Source organism: Anguilla rostrata, chromosome 2 (genome assembly GCF_018555375.3).
Source record: "Anguilla rostrata isolate EN2019 chromosome 2, ASM1855537v3, whole genome shotgun sequence".
NCBI classification, from domain to species: Eukaryota; Metazoa; Chordata; class Actinopteri; order Anguilliformes; family Anguillidae; genus Anguilla; species Anguilla rostrata.
In genome coordinates this window covers 63,186,220-63,201,310 of record NC_057934.1, presented here as the reverse complement: position 1 = coordinate 63,201,310, position 15,091 = coordinate 63,186,220, and the positions used below count along the sequence as shown (strand labels likewise).

The window sequence follows — 15,091 nt, the reverse complement described above, 5'->3', positions numbered from 1 at the left end:
GTCTTTCATTCTACGAATCACAAGCAATACTACAAGAATTCGACCAATTAGAGGGCACTGTTTGTTAGAGAGGGCCTTGGTGACTTTAATGTGACTGTAGATTCTGCCCTTTGAGGTTCCTTAAGCTTTCTTCCCTCATTTAGAGGCCTGGTAATTGGGGCGCGGGTCAGAATGTGTAATTAAGGGGAAGCCGGGGTCATCATGACTGTGGCGCAGCTCATTGAATTGTCTCTGGAGCTCATAACCCTCCGGAGAGTTCGTCCCCGAATCTCCCCGTTTTACGCTTAAAATTATTATTAAGAGAAATTAAATCACCTTTTTTCAAATCGTAGCAGAGTCCAAAACACGGTCGTTTTCTATTCCCTGAAAAATTCCTCACGGGGTTTCACCACACAAGATGAGTAATTTATATAACGTGCACTGTTTTCTTGTGATTGCTCTTAGTATTTTGTCTGAAATGCCTTGTTGTGCTCTGTACCAGCCAGTACAGCTTGCACTCTCTACCCAGAAAGGAAGTGGGAGAGAGCGAGAGAGAGGAACCAAAGCATCAACTGATCTGTCTTTGCACAACTGCCATGTAGATGGTTCTAACTCCCCAGTTTATTGAATCAGACTCCTGCATGCATGCTATCTCTCATTCTCGTTCTCTCTCTCTCTCTCACACACACACACACGAACACATGCACACACATACACACACACAACAGTGCTCCAACAGTTCCAAATCACAACCATACAGAAACACACACATGTAAAGGCTAGTTTGTTCCCAGTACCTACGCACACACTCTCACGCAATTCACTTTGGAGCCAAAATGGCTCCTCACTTCAGTCTCTCACAGTCCAAAATGTGCTGATCTGCAGGAAGGGCAGGCAGACAGGCAATGCAAATAATGTCTTCCAGCTATCTGAGTCAAATTGATAGCACACTACAAAGGAATACTGCAAACACTCATGAATCCCCTCCCAACAATCACACTCACACACACGCAACCACATGCACACGCAAGGACACACACGCACACACACACACACAAGCGCGCACACCCAAACACGCAAGCACACACAGCCACAAGCACACACACACACACACACACACACACACACACATGCACACACACACACACACACACACACACACACAGGGTCGTATCACTTACAAGAAGAGGAAGCAAAACTGAAAGGGACAACTGGGCACTGGCCGGCCTGTCCATAAGCATAAAAATGATCTATTTCTGTCATTTTCAATGGCAGCAGTTTCTGACCTCTGCCTTCCATTCTTCACAGATTATATTACATTAACTCTAACTACGCTGCATTCGCAACTACTTATGTCACTTTGATCGGCTCCCATGACAATACAAAAAAATCACACTTTGTCTGCGTGAATTTGCACATACGTGGTCCCAGTACATCAGGCACTCTCTGATGGCACGGCGCCCTCAATTACATCACAATTCAAACATGTGACACTGCCACGCACACATGCCAGCGTATGCATGTACATACTCTTACCCATACCCATACTGTACGGATGCACATGCACCCACACAGACATGTGCATACACACACACACACACACACTCGCACACCCACACACAGACACATACATACACACATGCATGCATGCACGCACGCAAACCCACACACACAAACACACACACACGCACACGCCCACACACACACAGACACATATACACACACACACACACACTGCATTGCCAACATGCACTGCTGCAGGTAAAAGATATTTGTTGAATCAGTCTTTCCAGGAAGACAATTCTGTGCACATCTACAGAAAATGGCAATGACATAATTATAGAAAATCACTGAAAGCAATGTGATTTATGCACTGACACCAAAATATTCAAATTATGGTGCATATAACAATTATATTGAAGCCAACTGTACAACAGTCAAATAATGGGAAATTATATTCCTGCTGAACAGTGAATATATTCTTTGATCAATTAAGTTATTTATGCTACAGAGCCAAATTATGCAACTGCTTAAAATTCTCAAAGATATGTACTGCATTCTAAATTATTTCATTTTGGCTTCAGTGTCACCAAAAATAACATTATTATCGAAACATAAATCAGAGTGAAATAGTAAAAAACAATGGAACAATTTTCCACATACATATTTTAATACAGTGCTTGATCATTTCAATTAGACAGACTGATTGAAAGGCCTTAAATATTCTTTCTAATTGAGCTCTGCGAAATAAAGTACCCTGGGAAATGAAGTTTTTAGTACAGAGCTTGTCTGGCACAGGCAGAGCTTTGTGAGTCAGCTTTGACTGCATTCTCAGCCTGGACGAGGCTGTAATCATGGGAAGCCTTTCTCCACCATGTTTTGTTTATGTATCATGGCTTCTCAATATTTTCAGTGTTAATTAGATGTGCGGTCATGGATGAGAGCATCGGCTCCCTCTGCGCGAAGCGGCGCTATCGACTGATTCATTAAGGTTGCGCAAATGTTTATTAATCAGTCCTCCGACGGCTTCTGCTTCGCGGTCACGTGATCGCAGGCAGGACCGCGGCGACGGCGACCGCGTCGCCATGGCGACCGACCGACTGCACAGCTCGGCACAGCGAGCCGCCTCGGCGCGCAGCGAACGGGATGCCAGCGTTCTAGAACCCCCCATCCCGCGCCCCCGAGCCTCGACCTCCGCCCGTGTGGCTTGCAGGCCCAATCTGGCCCCCGCTTGGACACTGACCTGAACTCAGTATTGGTATGAGGGTGTTTGAAAGGGGCAAGGGGGGTTATGTCTTCCCCGCCCCCTCCTTCTCACACTCTTCCGTGTGGGCCTGCCCCGCCCCTATGCCAGCCCAATTGATTATATTGGCTGGTGCGGTCAGTGCGTGTCTGCATGCGGCCGAGGTCGTCTGGGCCCCAGTTTCCGGACACAGCCAGTTTAGGCCAGAGCCCCATCCCTTGACCCAATCTAATCCCGTACGGATCACTGGCCAATAACCAGCCCCGGACCCTGCAGGGGACCCCCAGGCATGACCCACAAACAAGGACCGCCTCTCTCTCACCAGCTACTGCCGAAGTAACATCGCAGGGAAAAGGGGAATACAGTCAGGCCACGCTCTCTGATTCTCTCCCACGTTTTCTCTCTCTCTCTGTCTGTCTTCTCTTCATCTCTTTTACATTCCCACACTCTCAGCTAGCTCCCACCTCACTCTCTCTCTTCTTCACTCCTTCTGCTTTTCTATCATTCTCTCCCCCTTCATTTTCTCTCTTTCGCTTTCATCTCCCCAATTTTCTCTCCTTTTTTATTGCATCCGCATCCCGACTGTAGGATCGGTGACCGTGTTAATTTTGTTAGGTTTCACAGTTTCGGTTTCTGTTACAGCGTGCGGCAGTCGGTAACGGATCGGTAATGAACCTGCCTCTGGAGGTTAGCGTAGCTCCCTCTGCTCTCTGTTTCTGCTCCTCCCCAGCAGCAGCGGCTCAGCGCGGGAGCTCCGACCACGCGGCGGGCTGAAACCCGCCGGCGCCTCAGCCGAGCGGCTCCTCTGTGTTACATAATCAAGAGCGGAGACGCGCGCGGCCGCCCGAGCCGCCGCTCTGCCGCAAGAGCTGCGGCTCGCGTGAAAGCTGCGTCGCCTGCCTCCGCATCGACGCTCGCCGCGTTGCGGGAATCTTTTCAGGCGCCGTGTGGGGGGTTTGTCGGAGGTGTCGGCCACGCTGCCGCGCTGCTGGTTTCCGCCTGCCGCGCTGTCTCACGCGCTCACGCTCTGCTCGCGCTCTGCTCGCGCTCGCTCTCCGGCTCCTCGCTGCCGTCTCCCACTGCGTTGTGAGTGGGCGTGCTGCTGGTGCCGAGCTGAGCGGAAAGCCGCGAGACCGGAGCTTCGCGGGGCGGGGAATCCGCACGTTCACGCCGGAGCCTCACGCTCCGTGCAGACGCCGTTTACCCGAAGCAGTTTACAGCTCGCATTGTTGCATCTGCACATGCATTCGCCATGCCTATTGAAAAGGCGCATTGGTTCTCAACACAAGTGGAGGAAAACTTCCGCTGACAACTTCACTGGTGAATGAGAGACAATATTTTCCAATTAATTATAATAGTACATTTTTTTTTTTTACATTGAGCAGCTTATGAAACAACTAGTGTGTATTAACTATACTCAAGTCGGTACAAATTAGTAAGGGACATTCATTTTTAAACTGTGCTGCTCTCTCGCCCGTGCAGGGTGAAGTACTGTACTGTACAGCTACAATCAGAAATGTAAGGAGTGCCATGCCAAAGCTGTCCTACATTAATGTCTAAACCAGTGTTTCAAAAATAAACATAGAATTTAAGTCTCCATAATATATATGGGAGATTTATTTTTTATTGCAAATAAATAAATAAACAAATGAATAAATAAATAAATGGTAGGTGTGTCATCCACAAGTTATAGAGGAGCATACACCATACCTATATGCACCAGGATTTAGTCACCTTTCAGAGTTTCTCAGAGAATTAACCACAATGACCAAATACTCTCTCTCGTTACAGAAATCCTCTTATGTACATTTAAATATAGCCTGCACAGGTGCCTCTGTACAATGACAGTTTTCAGTCTCTCTCTCTCTCTCTCCTTCTCTTTCTCTCTCCAGAATAAAGAATACCACAATTACTTTCCTCAAGGGACATGAGCTCAGTCTTTGAGTTCCCTGACCAAAATGGCCTATATAGCTTGCCGTCCCATTGAATGTATATTGATGTATGTGAATCCTCTGACTGTAATGTCAGACTTTAATATGTATGGCCACCCATCGATGGTGCTACTTACATGTAGTAGAGGCAACATGCTGTGAGACAGTTTGACAAACGATCTGTCACTGTGAAAAAATGAGGTATTTAATGAGTGCCAGCAGCCTGACCATAACAAGCCTCTTGTTTAAATACTCACTTTTCAAACGGTAGTCATGGAAACAAACACTTTGCAGAAGTATAAAGGAGTACAGTAGGTAAGAGCTACGGCAGCTTTTTTTATCAATCGTATGTCACGCATGGACTGAATTTTTTAGTTGTTCCTTCAGCTGTTTGTAGTTTTCAAATGAGCCTCAAACTACTACAGCTTTCATCTGCAGTGTACTGAGCTGTATTCTGCGCTGTACACATATTTATTAGTAAACCGACACACTTACAAGAAAGCCAGCCACACTTCATTCAAAGAAAAACGGACTGCGGCGGGCAGGCCGGCAGTGTAGTGTAATGGGTAAGGAGTTAGTAACCTAAAGGTCACAGGTTCAATTCCCCAGTAGGACACTGCCGTTGTACTCTTGAGCAAGGTACTTAACCTGCATTGCTTCAGTATATATCCAGCTGTACAACTGGATACAATGTAAAATGCTATATAAAAATTTGTACAGGTAAGTCGCTCTGGATAAGAGTGTCTGCTAAATGCCTGTAATGTAATGTATTGATTTAACAGACAGCACAGAGAAATATGCATTCCATATTCCATTCCATATAAAAAGTAAATTAGCATCCTCAGATAAAGTGACTAAGTTGGAAGACTGGTGCCACACCCGGCGTAGGCCACAGATCCAGTACCCCCCACAATCGGGGGGCGAGAGGGGGTTCAACACATACCCCCACAGTCTTTCTGCGGCTCCAATCACTTTGAAACAAAGTCAGATGGGTGAAGATAGAGTCTTGACCTATATAGGAGAGCTTGTAATATTTATAGAAGTGAATGCCCTAATTGGCAGGCCATTGGGGGAGCTGTAGCCCAGTCCTGTCAGCCTGTTCACAAGCAGTTTATATACTTGTACATGGGCGGCCATTTTGCTTCCTCTTCGTCCCCCTTATCTCCAGTGTCCGAGTACTATAACGTCATTATTATAATTACCAGGCCTGGAATCATGACCAGTCAACTAACCAATGATCTTTGACCTTTCAATGTAGCTCGCTCTATGTCATCTACCCTGGTTATCTTAAAATAATTGTGGCAATTAAATAGTCTTATAATAATCTCCATTCCCTATGGCGGTGATAACATGTATGTGATATATCGTAAGGTATTGAAGGTATTAAAGGTGACTGGTTTGAAATTTTGTCTTCAATAATTTTGATAATTTTCCTATGTGTTTTTAGCGTGTTTAGGGTGTCAGGTGCATTACACACACATTTACACTCATTCTAAGGATCGATGCAGTTATTTCATCTGTTGAGTGATGATCAGAGGTTTTCCCACACATAGATGTCACCATGCAAACATCATGGAAACATGACAGCCTGTCTGTAAGGCTAAGTGCCCGTCCCACACAAAACAGACATTCCTCCAAAGTTCCTCTCAGGAAAGGGGACTTACGTAAGAAGTATTCAGCGGTGTCGGCCTCATAATCCGTGTCTTCTGGAAAATGATCTATCTGTTTACACAGCCCTTTAAAGTTTCCTGCAAGAGATAAGAACAGCAAAGTCAGGAACCCAGAATCAGACATTTAAAAAATTTAAATACAACAATGCATATGACGTCAAAGTGCAATTTGCATTTGGAGTCCGTTGCTGTTGTCTCTCAACATCCAGACCAAATAAGTTTCATTGCCAGTAAAGCAGGTCATCGTGATGCTGAAAAATCTGAATAAATCGATCAGAGACATAGCTAAAATATTGGGTGTGTCAAAATCAACTCTAGGAAGCAAGAAAGCACTGATAAGCTCAGCAATAGCAAACAACCTGGTAGACCACAGAAGACCACTGTAGTTAATGAATGAAAAATACTTTCAGTTGTGAAGAAAAACCCCTTTTCAACTGCCAAACAGGTCAAGAACACGTTCCGGGATGTAGGCACATTTGTGTCAAAGACTACCATAAAGATATGACTACACCAGCAGAACCTCAACGGGTTCACTGCAAGATGAAAACCACGTGGAAGCCTCAGGAACAGATCGGCCAGGTTAAAGTTTGCTAGAAAGTACATAAAAACTGTAGAGTTCTGGAATAAAGTCTTATGGACAGATGGGACGAGTATTAACCTGTACAAAAGTGATGAAAAGAGGAAAGTAGAGAGAAAGAAAAGAACTGCTCATGATCAAACCCCCCTCCCCCCACCCCCCAACCTCATCTGTGAAAAATGGTGGAGGTAGGGCATGTATGGCTGCCACAGATACTGGCTCACTGGTCTTTGGTGATGATGTAACTGCTGATGGTAGCAGCAGAATAAATTCTGAATTGCACAGAAACATCTCATCTGCTCAAATCCAAATGCCTCAAAACTCACTGCACGGTGCCACACAACGAACGCAAACACACTGCCAAAGCAACCAAGGGGTTTTTTCAACGCCAAGAAGAAGAATGTTCTTGACCGACCAAGTCAATCACCTGTCAGCCAAGTGTGAATTATGTATGATGACTTAATTTCAGATTTTAATTTTTCCAATTACTTTTGCTCCCCTAAAATGGGAGGACTATGTATAGAAAGGGTTGTAATTCCAATACCTACACAAGCAAAAAATATTCCAGTTACTGCCATTATTGCGAATATGCCAATATTCCATATAAGCTGTTTACATGGTTACTGAGAAGTGAACATTTTTTGAATTCCCGTTTACATGCAGCCGTGTATAGTCTGATTAAACATAAAAACACGTAACATTATGTCCCCATACGCTCTTTATTTACTGTTAAAATTTTTAAAAAGGACAGTTCCACCCTCGGGCCAAAACTATTTTTTTTTTGCAGGGCCTTCCGTCCTTGTGCCCTGTGAACTGTCTGGCTCACGTTTAAAACACGAAGGGTAGTAACAGCCACGCTGACCATTAACAGCACCTTCAGGCTGTTTGTGTTACAAACTGTCGTGAAAACCCCGATGGAGATGGATGTTCCAAATAAGCTGCACACATGCCCAAGCAGCACTCCAATAACCCAAATAATATCAGCATATGCCAAATTCCTTCTACTGGAATATGTCAAATTGGGAATAAGGCTTTATTTTGCTATTTATTTAGAATATTATGTTTACATAACTCAAATTTTATTCAGGATATTGTCTTATTTGGAAAAATACTGGAATATGAGTCTGCGTGTAAAAATATTTTTTCATTTATTTATTGCATTTGTTCCAAATCCAATGTGCCGAGCCAAAACAACAAAAACTGTGCCATAGTCCCAGTACTTTTGCCCGTAGGTGAAACCCATTTCAGACAGGCGCTGAAAAATGTGCTGAAGCAATCTGGGATACGTTCCCCTGGGCACAGCAGCGCTGTCCCACTAGGGTTTGAACCCACAACCTCGTGATCATAAACTGTCTCCCTCAACTCTTACTCCACGCCGCAGTCTGGACAGGTAATCAATGCCAGCGTTAGTGCTGCAGTGATCAGGGTGTGTAATAAATGCCACATGCGTCACGGTGTTTGGGAACACCTGCGCTGTACTGTACGTGCACCTTAATATTAAGCGTGGAGCGTGGGGTGCACGGCTCGCTGCTGGTAGCCTTTTACACACAGGGTCCCTGCAGGAGGGATCAGCCTGGAGCTGCTCCTGCCACTCCGTGGGGGACGGGTGAGAGGGGGGTGGGGGGGGGGGGTCTTAGTTCCTGATCTTTCGCTCAGTCATTTGGCCCATTTGCCTATGCGGAGGATGCCGCTGCCGGTCACAGCAGTGTCCGAACTCAAGGCCTTATGGGAAAACCGTCCGACTGGCGCTGGCCCGCGCAGACCCGTTTCGCTCGCACAAAGAAAAGAGAGAGAGGTTTTGATTCTCGTTCGGCTGCCATATTCTTTTTTTTTTTTTTTTCCTGCAAGCACCTGTAATTCTCCAGGAACAGGTGTTTGAAAAATCGCTTTTTTGGGCTGACCGGCGGGCCCCCGGTGCGCCGGGGTTAACCTGGGGAACGGCCGCCCGAGCGGAGCAGCGGAGGCTCGCGTGATTGACGGGCGGTAATCCTCCTGGAGGACGGAGGGGGAAACTGCTGAGCCCGTGCGACTATCACTCTCACCCTAACCTTCCTCAGGTCTGGAGCGCAATCAAACAGCTCCCATCGATTTTATTAGCCAGCTCTGCGGCTAATGGGGAGAGAGAGAGAGAGGGAGAGGAGGAGGAGGAGGAGAGGAGGAGGAGACGAAAGGGAGGGGTGGAGGCTGAGCTGGAGGAAGGGAAGGAGTGCAGAGAGACGGATGAAGACAGAAAAAATTTGAAGGACAGGGTGAGGGAGAGGGAAAGGGGGAAAAAAGTGAACAAGAGAGGGAGTGAGAGGTGGTTCTCGTTAAGAAGCTGTCGAATGATTGTGTGTGTGTGTGTGTGTCTTTTCGTCTGATTGAGCAGCACTGGTACTTACGCTTCCTGCCTCCCCAACCACAGCAATTAAACCGGCCCTCATTAATTGGTCATTTGGGGGTGAAAGACCAGTGGTTGACCTTCAAAGGAACACACACAAACACACACACACACACACACGCACATACACATACACACACACACTCACGCACACACACATACACAAATACACATACAAACAAACACAAACACACACACACCAGTTTTGTGTATGTGCCAACAATCCTGTCGACACCTCACAGTACAAACGGAATCCCAGCGTTGGAACTCAGGCCTGAACATGGGCTCACTCCCACTCCAGGACAACCTCACTCCTCTGTCTCCATACCCACGTTTCATTATTTATGAGCAGCCCGCTTCATCTACATACACATTATGCACACAAGCTGCCAAACATGGCTCTGACATTAAGCTCAAACATGCAGATTCTCAAATACGCATTCATGTGTGCCCCTCTAAAACACATGTCCACCCACATTACACTGACGGTACATGAGTGTACATATCTAATCACATTCTCTCTCTCTCTCTCTCTCTCGCATGTGCTCACATGTGCACATTCCCTTGGGAATGGAATCATTTATGACTGAAATTGCAAATTTCCAGAAACACACATGCAGGCACACACCCACGTATGCACAAGCACATGCACACACACACACACACACACACACACTGCCCAGGCCTGCCGCTCAGCACTTGGCGACGATCTCTCAGAGATCTTGACAGCCTGGTCCCTCTCTCTCTCTTCCTCACACACACACAATTCGGCTCCCCTGGCCTCAGCTGGGAAACGGACATGTGTGAACTGCAGAGCCGCTACAAGCCCTTTCAAAGGGCCCGGAAGGAGGGCGCAGGAGAGAGGGCAGAAGCACAAACACACAGATCTACTGCAGAGCCCTTCTACGAGACGGGGCTGATCCACTTCAAATCAGGGACAGAAGACGCCCACGATGAAAACAGCTGCAGCCGTTTCATTCACAGTCAAAGACTGCTGAGAACAGAGTGCTCACACTGCCATGGTATTATTATGACATCTTTTTCATGATAAAAAAAACAAAAATCCCCAAGTTCACCGTAATATTACCGCAGATTCATTCTTACATTGCTCCATCAATCATTGTAAAAAAAATGACACAACCCTCACACTATCCTGCAATACTGCTCCAAATTCACTCTTGCATCACCCACATCTAAGCAGTATGTAGGGCAACGTAGGAAATCAGACTGAGAGGATGTGATTCCTTATGAGGGTGCTACAGCAGTACGGTATTCTGATCTTCACTTAGCTCACACACATGGAGTCTGTTAACTTCAGGTGAGATCTGGGCTGGTTCATTGTACAGAATACAGTACTACACGGCTAACAGTTTAGCAGGGAAATGGCTGCTATTAGCAATACACAGCCATTATTGTCTTATAATGCACAAGTCACAAGTGGGGTCACAGAATTGATTCATCATTAGGGATGAACAGATTAGGAAAGTATCAGCATTCATTACTAAAAACAATGCAAAGAAAAGAAACAAAAAATGCTGTTGCTTTACAGTAAGAAAAAAAAATCCAAATCTTGCAAAGATTTGAAAAAGATGCAACTGTAACAACACACCGAAATCTACATGCATTACAGTTCCAACCCCCATTTTTCCATTTCATATTTCAAAAAACTGGGATCTTTAGCTACAAAACAGTTGCCATATTAAGCAGCAAATTAGGCCTCCCAAAATCTGACCGATGCAGGCCTGTACCACATCGAGAACAATACTTCCAGTTTGACAGCCGAGCGAGCGGCAGTGATTGCACGGCCACGGCAGCAAAGCTATCATTTTCACTCTGATTCCCAGACAACACAAACATCAGGAGCAGCACTCTGGGGTTGTGTGTGTTCACACGGGCATCCACAATTAGAAAGGAACTCTGGTCACTCTTCCGTGTTTGAATTCTGTTAAACACGTGGAAAATCAGCCCATGGTTTGATACAGCTGGAAATAGCTGGAAAAAAAAAAAACGTTTGCAGACTGGGCAGGAAGTCCTTGCATTTATAGTACACATGTCAAACCTGAAGTTCACTCAGGAAAAAAAAAAATCTAAAATTGAATTCTATTCTATCCTATTCTATTATATATTCTTAACCCAAAAATAAAGGAACATAATGAAATAATTTTTAACTTCATTTGAAGTTCATCAAAGAACTTCAACCGCTACCTACAGCAAATGTGAATGTCCATTGACACTAGTGATCACAATATCTACATTGCAGGTAGGCCTACATTATAGCCACAGATTACAGAATACATACATCATTCACTCTGCACTAATACCGAAACCATGGCCCACATAATAACAAAGCTATGGCTCACATTTTACAGTATATTACGGTCTGAATTATTACTGAATTAAGAAAGGTAGGAAGGTAGGAAAAGTGCCCCTGCCTGTGCACAGGAAATATGAACGCAGGTGCGCTGGTGGAAGTCCCGCAGGAATATCCACAGAACCCCTCTGGCCTGAGGGGCATGTTCAGCTCCATGCATTCCCCACCACACCTTACTGATGACTACATAACAAAAAAAAAAAAAAACAAACCTGCACAACTAAAAATTGTTGTGAAAAGATCATGCAAAAAAAAAACAATCATACAAAATGACAGAATTTCACGATTCTTTTTCTTGGGCGTGTCGAAGTGTCCTTGAGCAAGACACCTAACCCCTAACTGCTCTGGCGAATGAGAGGCATCAATTGTAAAGCGCTTTGGATAAAAGCGCTATATAAATGCAGTCCATTTACCATTTACCATTTAGCTGAAGTTTCGGGGCCTACAGTGCCGTACCCTGACCACTTGTCTCCTAAGTAGGACAGCTGAGCACTGCGCTTTCAACTTCTGATGGAATCTGGCTAAAATGACCGTCTGCAGTGTTCTGTCGCTGCTACTCAAACATCTGATGGAATCTGGCAAAAATGACCGTCTGCAGTGTTCTGTAGAACACCTAGTCAAGGCCGTACTCAGAGTGAAGCTACTCTATGGCAGCATCAGTGTAGTGTGGAGTAGGAGTGTTTTCCACAGTTTTCTTCAAAGACTGTTGCTCAGCACTCATTTCCAAGAGCTCAGAAACCAAGGCAATGGACCCAGCATGACTCCTTCAGAGCAAAGGATGGATGTTCAGAGTGGACTCAGCGATAATACGCTTAGGATGTACAAGTAAGTTAATTCAATCATCCGTGTGTCTGTCAGAAAACAGAATGAAGGAATTGGTGCCGTGTGGTTTTCTGTGTAGTAAATGAATATGTTCTACAGCCACTCCTGAACAAGCATGTGGTGACAGGTCACTGTTCACTTTAAAATGGAAAGCCACCTGAGAAATTTTACTGGGAAGCGTGACCTGGAATGCTAATTTCTGTGCCAGTGGAGTGACCCCTACGATCTGACCTGTCTCCAACTCCGCTCACTCACTCACCTACCCACCATATCAGGTTATGAGTCAGGTCTGACTGCATCCAGGACAGAACTGTACACACAGTCCAGTATGCACCCATGAACTCGCTTATACTGCAGAGATGGCGAATGTGCGTGTGCTGTAGATGGCATCGCAACACACAGCACAAGTCAATCAATCCGTACAACCTCTGATGCCATTTGACCTTGGAATGCTAGTCCCAGGTACTGAGTACCTAGACTCCTGTAACTTGCAATGTGTAAGGTGTATTCCTCACTGACAAGAAAATATGATGTAAACTAAACAATACAAAATCCAATAAACAACATAGCTCATCTGCAGTTCTTTTAAAGGGTACAAATGGTTGTTCTTTGGAAGAAATTCTGTAGTTTACCCATCAGTGTTCAGTGGCCATGTACATCTTATCAGAGCTTGGATTAATTATAAGCTGTGATTCTGGAAACAATGTAATGATGCATTTAAATGAATGCCCACAGAGAAGAACATGTAAAATAAAATGGCCATTTCTATGCTTGTATTCAATCGCCTGGTATATGAAACATAAAGAACTGAATTAACGGACTGCATGTGTGCATTGTTAGCTTCCAAGGCTTCACATGCACCACCTATATAAAACCTGGACAGACTGCAGTATCAGTTAAAGAAATAAACATTTCTTCATTTGTGAAATGCTCTGCTGACGCTGCTTCACCAGAAAGCAATAACGATTGGTATTTACATACTGTATAATGTGATAACACTATAAAAACTTGCTTATAGCATTTATTATCATAAAAATTGAAAAAAAGGAACCAAATTATATTTGATCATAATATTTCAGTAGCATTCTCTCTTGAGCGAACGCAGCCATTTTTTTTTAAAGCAAGAAATGAGCCGATGCTTTAAAACTGAAATTAATGGAATGTATCGATTTAAACATTTGATTAGATCTTTAGCTAATAGGCATGTGTTTTGACAGTTGCTCTGGGCTGGGATGGGATTTTGCTGACAGGGGTTCAAGGCTCCCCACAAGTGACGCTGACAGGAAGCAGTTTTCACAGACCTGTGATTGAGAGCCCAAGTCTCCATTAATCACAAGGCCTCACAGCCTGTAATGATGTCACCAAGCAAGGGGAAAAGGCCTCACAGCCTGTTATGATGTCATCAAGCAAGGGGAAAAGGTCTCACAGCCTGTAATGATGTCACGAAACAAGGGGAAAAGGCCTCACAGCCTGTTATGATGTCATCAAGCAAGGGGAAAAGGCCTCACAGCCTGTAATGATGTCATCAAGTAAGGGGAAAAGGCCTCACAGCCTCTCTCAAGCCTCTCTCATGATGTCATCATGCCAGGAGAAAAGGCCACATACTCTCATTAAATATTATCTGACAGTGAATGTCCGAAAATCAGAACCATGGGTCAGCTTTTTTGTGCAAACTGAGCCATATACTGATTTCATATGATTGTTGACAAGCTTTAGATTATTTAGCCAATTAGTCAAATTGTAAAAGTTTGTGAAACTTCTTATAAGTTCCACCATTGCTCTGAGGGCAGTGTCAGGAGAAAAATCAGTATTTCGTCCATTTACCAAATCTCTATGAACAGAAGTTGCTTTCTCCAGCTCTGGCCTGCCTTTGAACACAAATACACAGCACCGCAATAACGGCTCCATTAAGGCCAGGCCCCGGTTCTCGTGTCGCGGTCCGAGGGGCGAGATGGAGTCTCGCAGGTTTCAGAAGCCTTTGAATTAAGAGGAGATTTACCTCTGGAACAACAAGGGGCGAGAGGAGCTCCAGTCCCAAAATAATCACCGCTCCCACAAAGCAATCAAGAGGCCAGGCAGCCGGGGCTCCGGCAACAGCAGTGACCTCTCCGCAAGACTCCTCCCGCCCCCTTGCCCTGGGAGGTCAGTGGGCGTGACACGGGTCCCTCGACCGCGTGACCCCGTCAGCTTTCCCTGACAGTCCGCACACGCATTTTTTATCACTGAGGCGACAACCAAAACCAACCCTGTGTCCGAAATCAGTTTTTTTTTTTTTTTTGGTAAACGGACTGCATTTATATAGCGCTTTTATCCAAAGCGCTTTACAATTGATGCCTCTCATTCACCAGAGCAGTTAGGGGTTAGGTGTCTTGCTCAGGGACACTTCAACACGCCCAGGGCGGGAATCGAACCGGCAACCCTCCGACTGCCAGACAACCGCTCTTACGTCCTGAGCTACGTCGCCCCGACACCTTCAGTGTTTTTGTTCACCATTGTTTCGCCTACAAGGGCTTCCTTTAAGTCCGTGGCGTTTCTGAATCGACTCGTGGCGCAGACGTAATCACGTCGCAGATTACAGACGTGTCTTTCTGCATACAATATTAAAGCATAATAACGTG

General features: G+C 45.2%; 2 protein-coding genes across 2 annotated transcripts in view; both read right to left on the bottom strand.

The window, feature by feature from the left end:
* The window catches only part of LOC135248798 (GRB2-related adaptor protein 2-like), a 290,320-nt gene that overhangs the window by 95,101 nt on the left and 180,128 nt on the right, over positions 1–15,091 (bottom strand). The gene's annotated exons all lie outside the window — the stretch shown is intronic.
* The window catches only part of cacng2a (calcium channel, voltage-dependent, gamma subunit 2a), a 71,303-nt gene that overhangs the window by 10,879 nt on the left and 45,333 nt on the right, over positions 1–15,091 (bottom strand). The window contains exon 2 of the mRNA XM_064323724.1: positions 6,318–6,401. Within this exon, the coding sequence (XP_064179794.1) occupies positions 6,318–6,401 (84 nt within the window). The remainder of the gene's footprint in view (positions 1–6,317; positions 6,402–15,091) is intronic.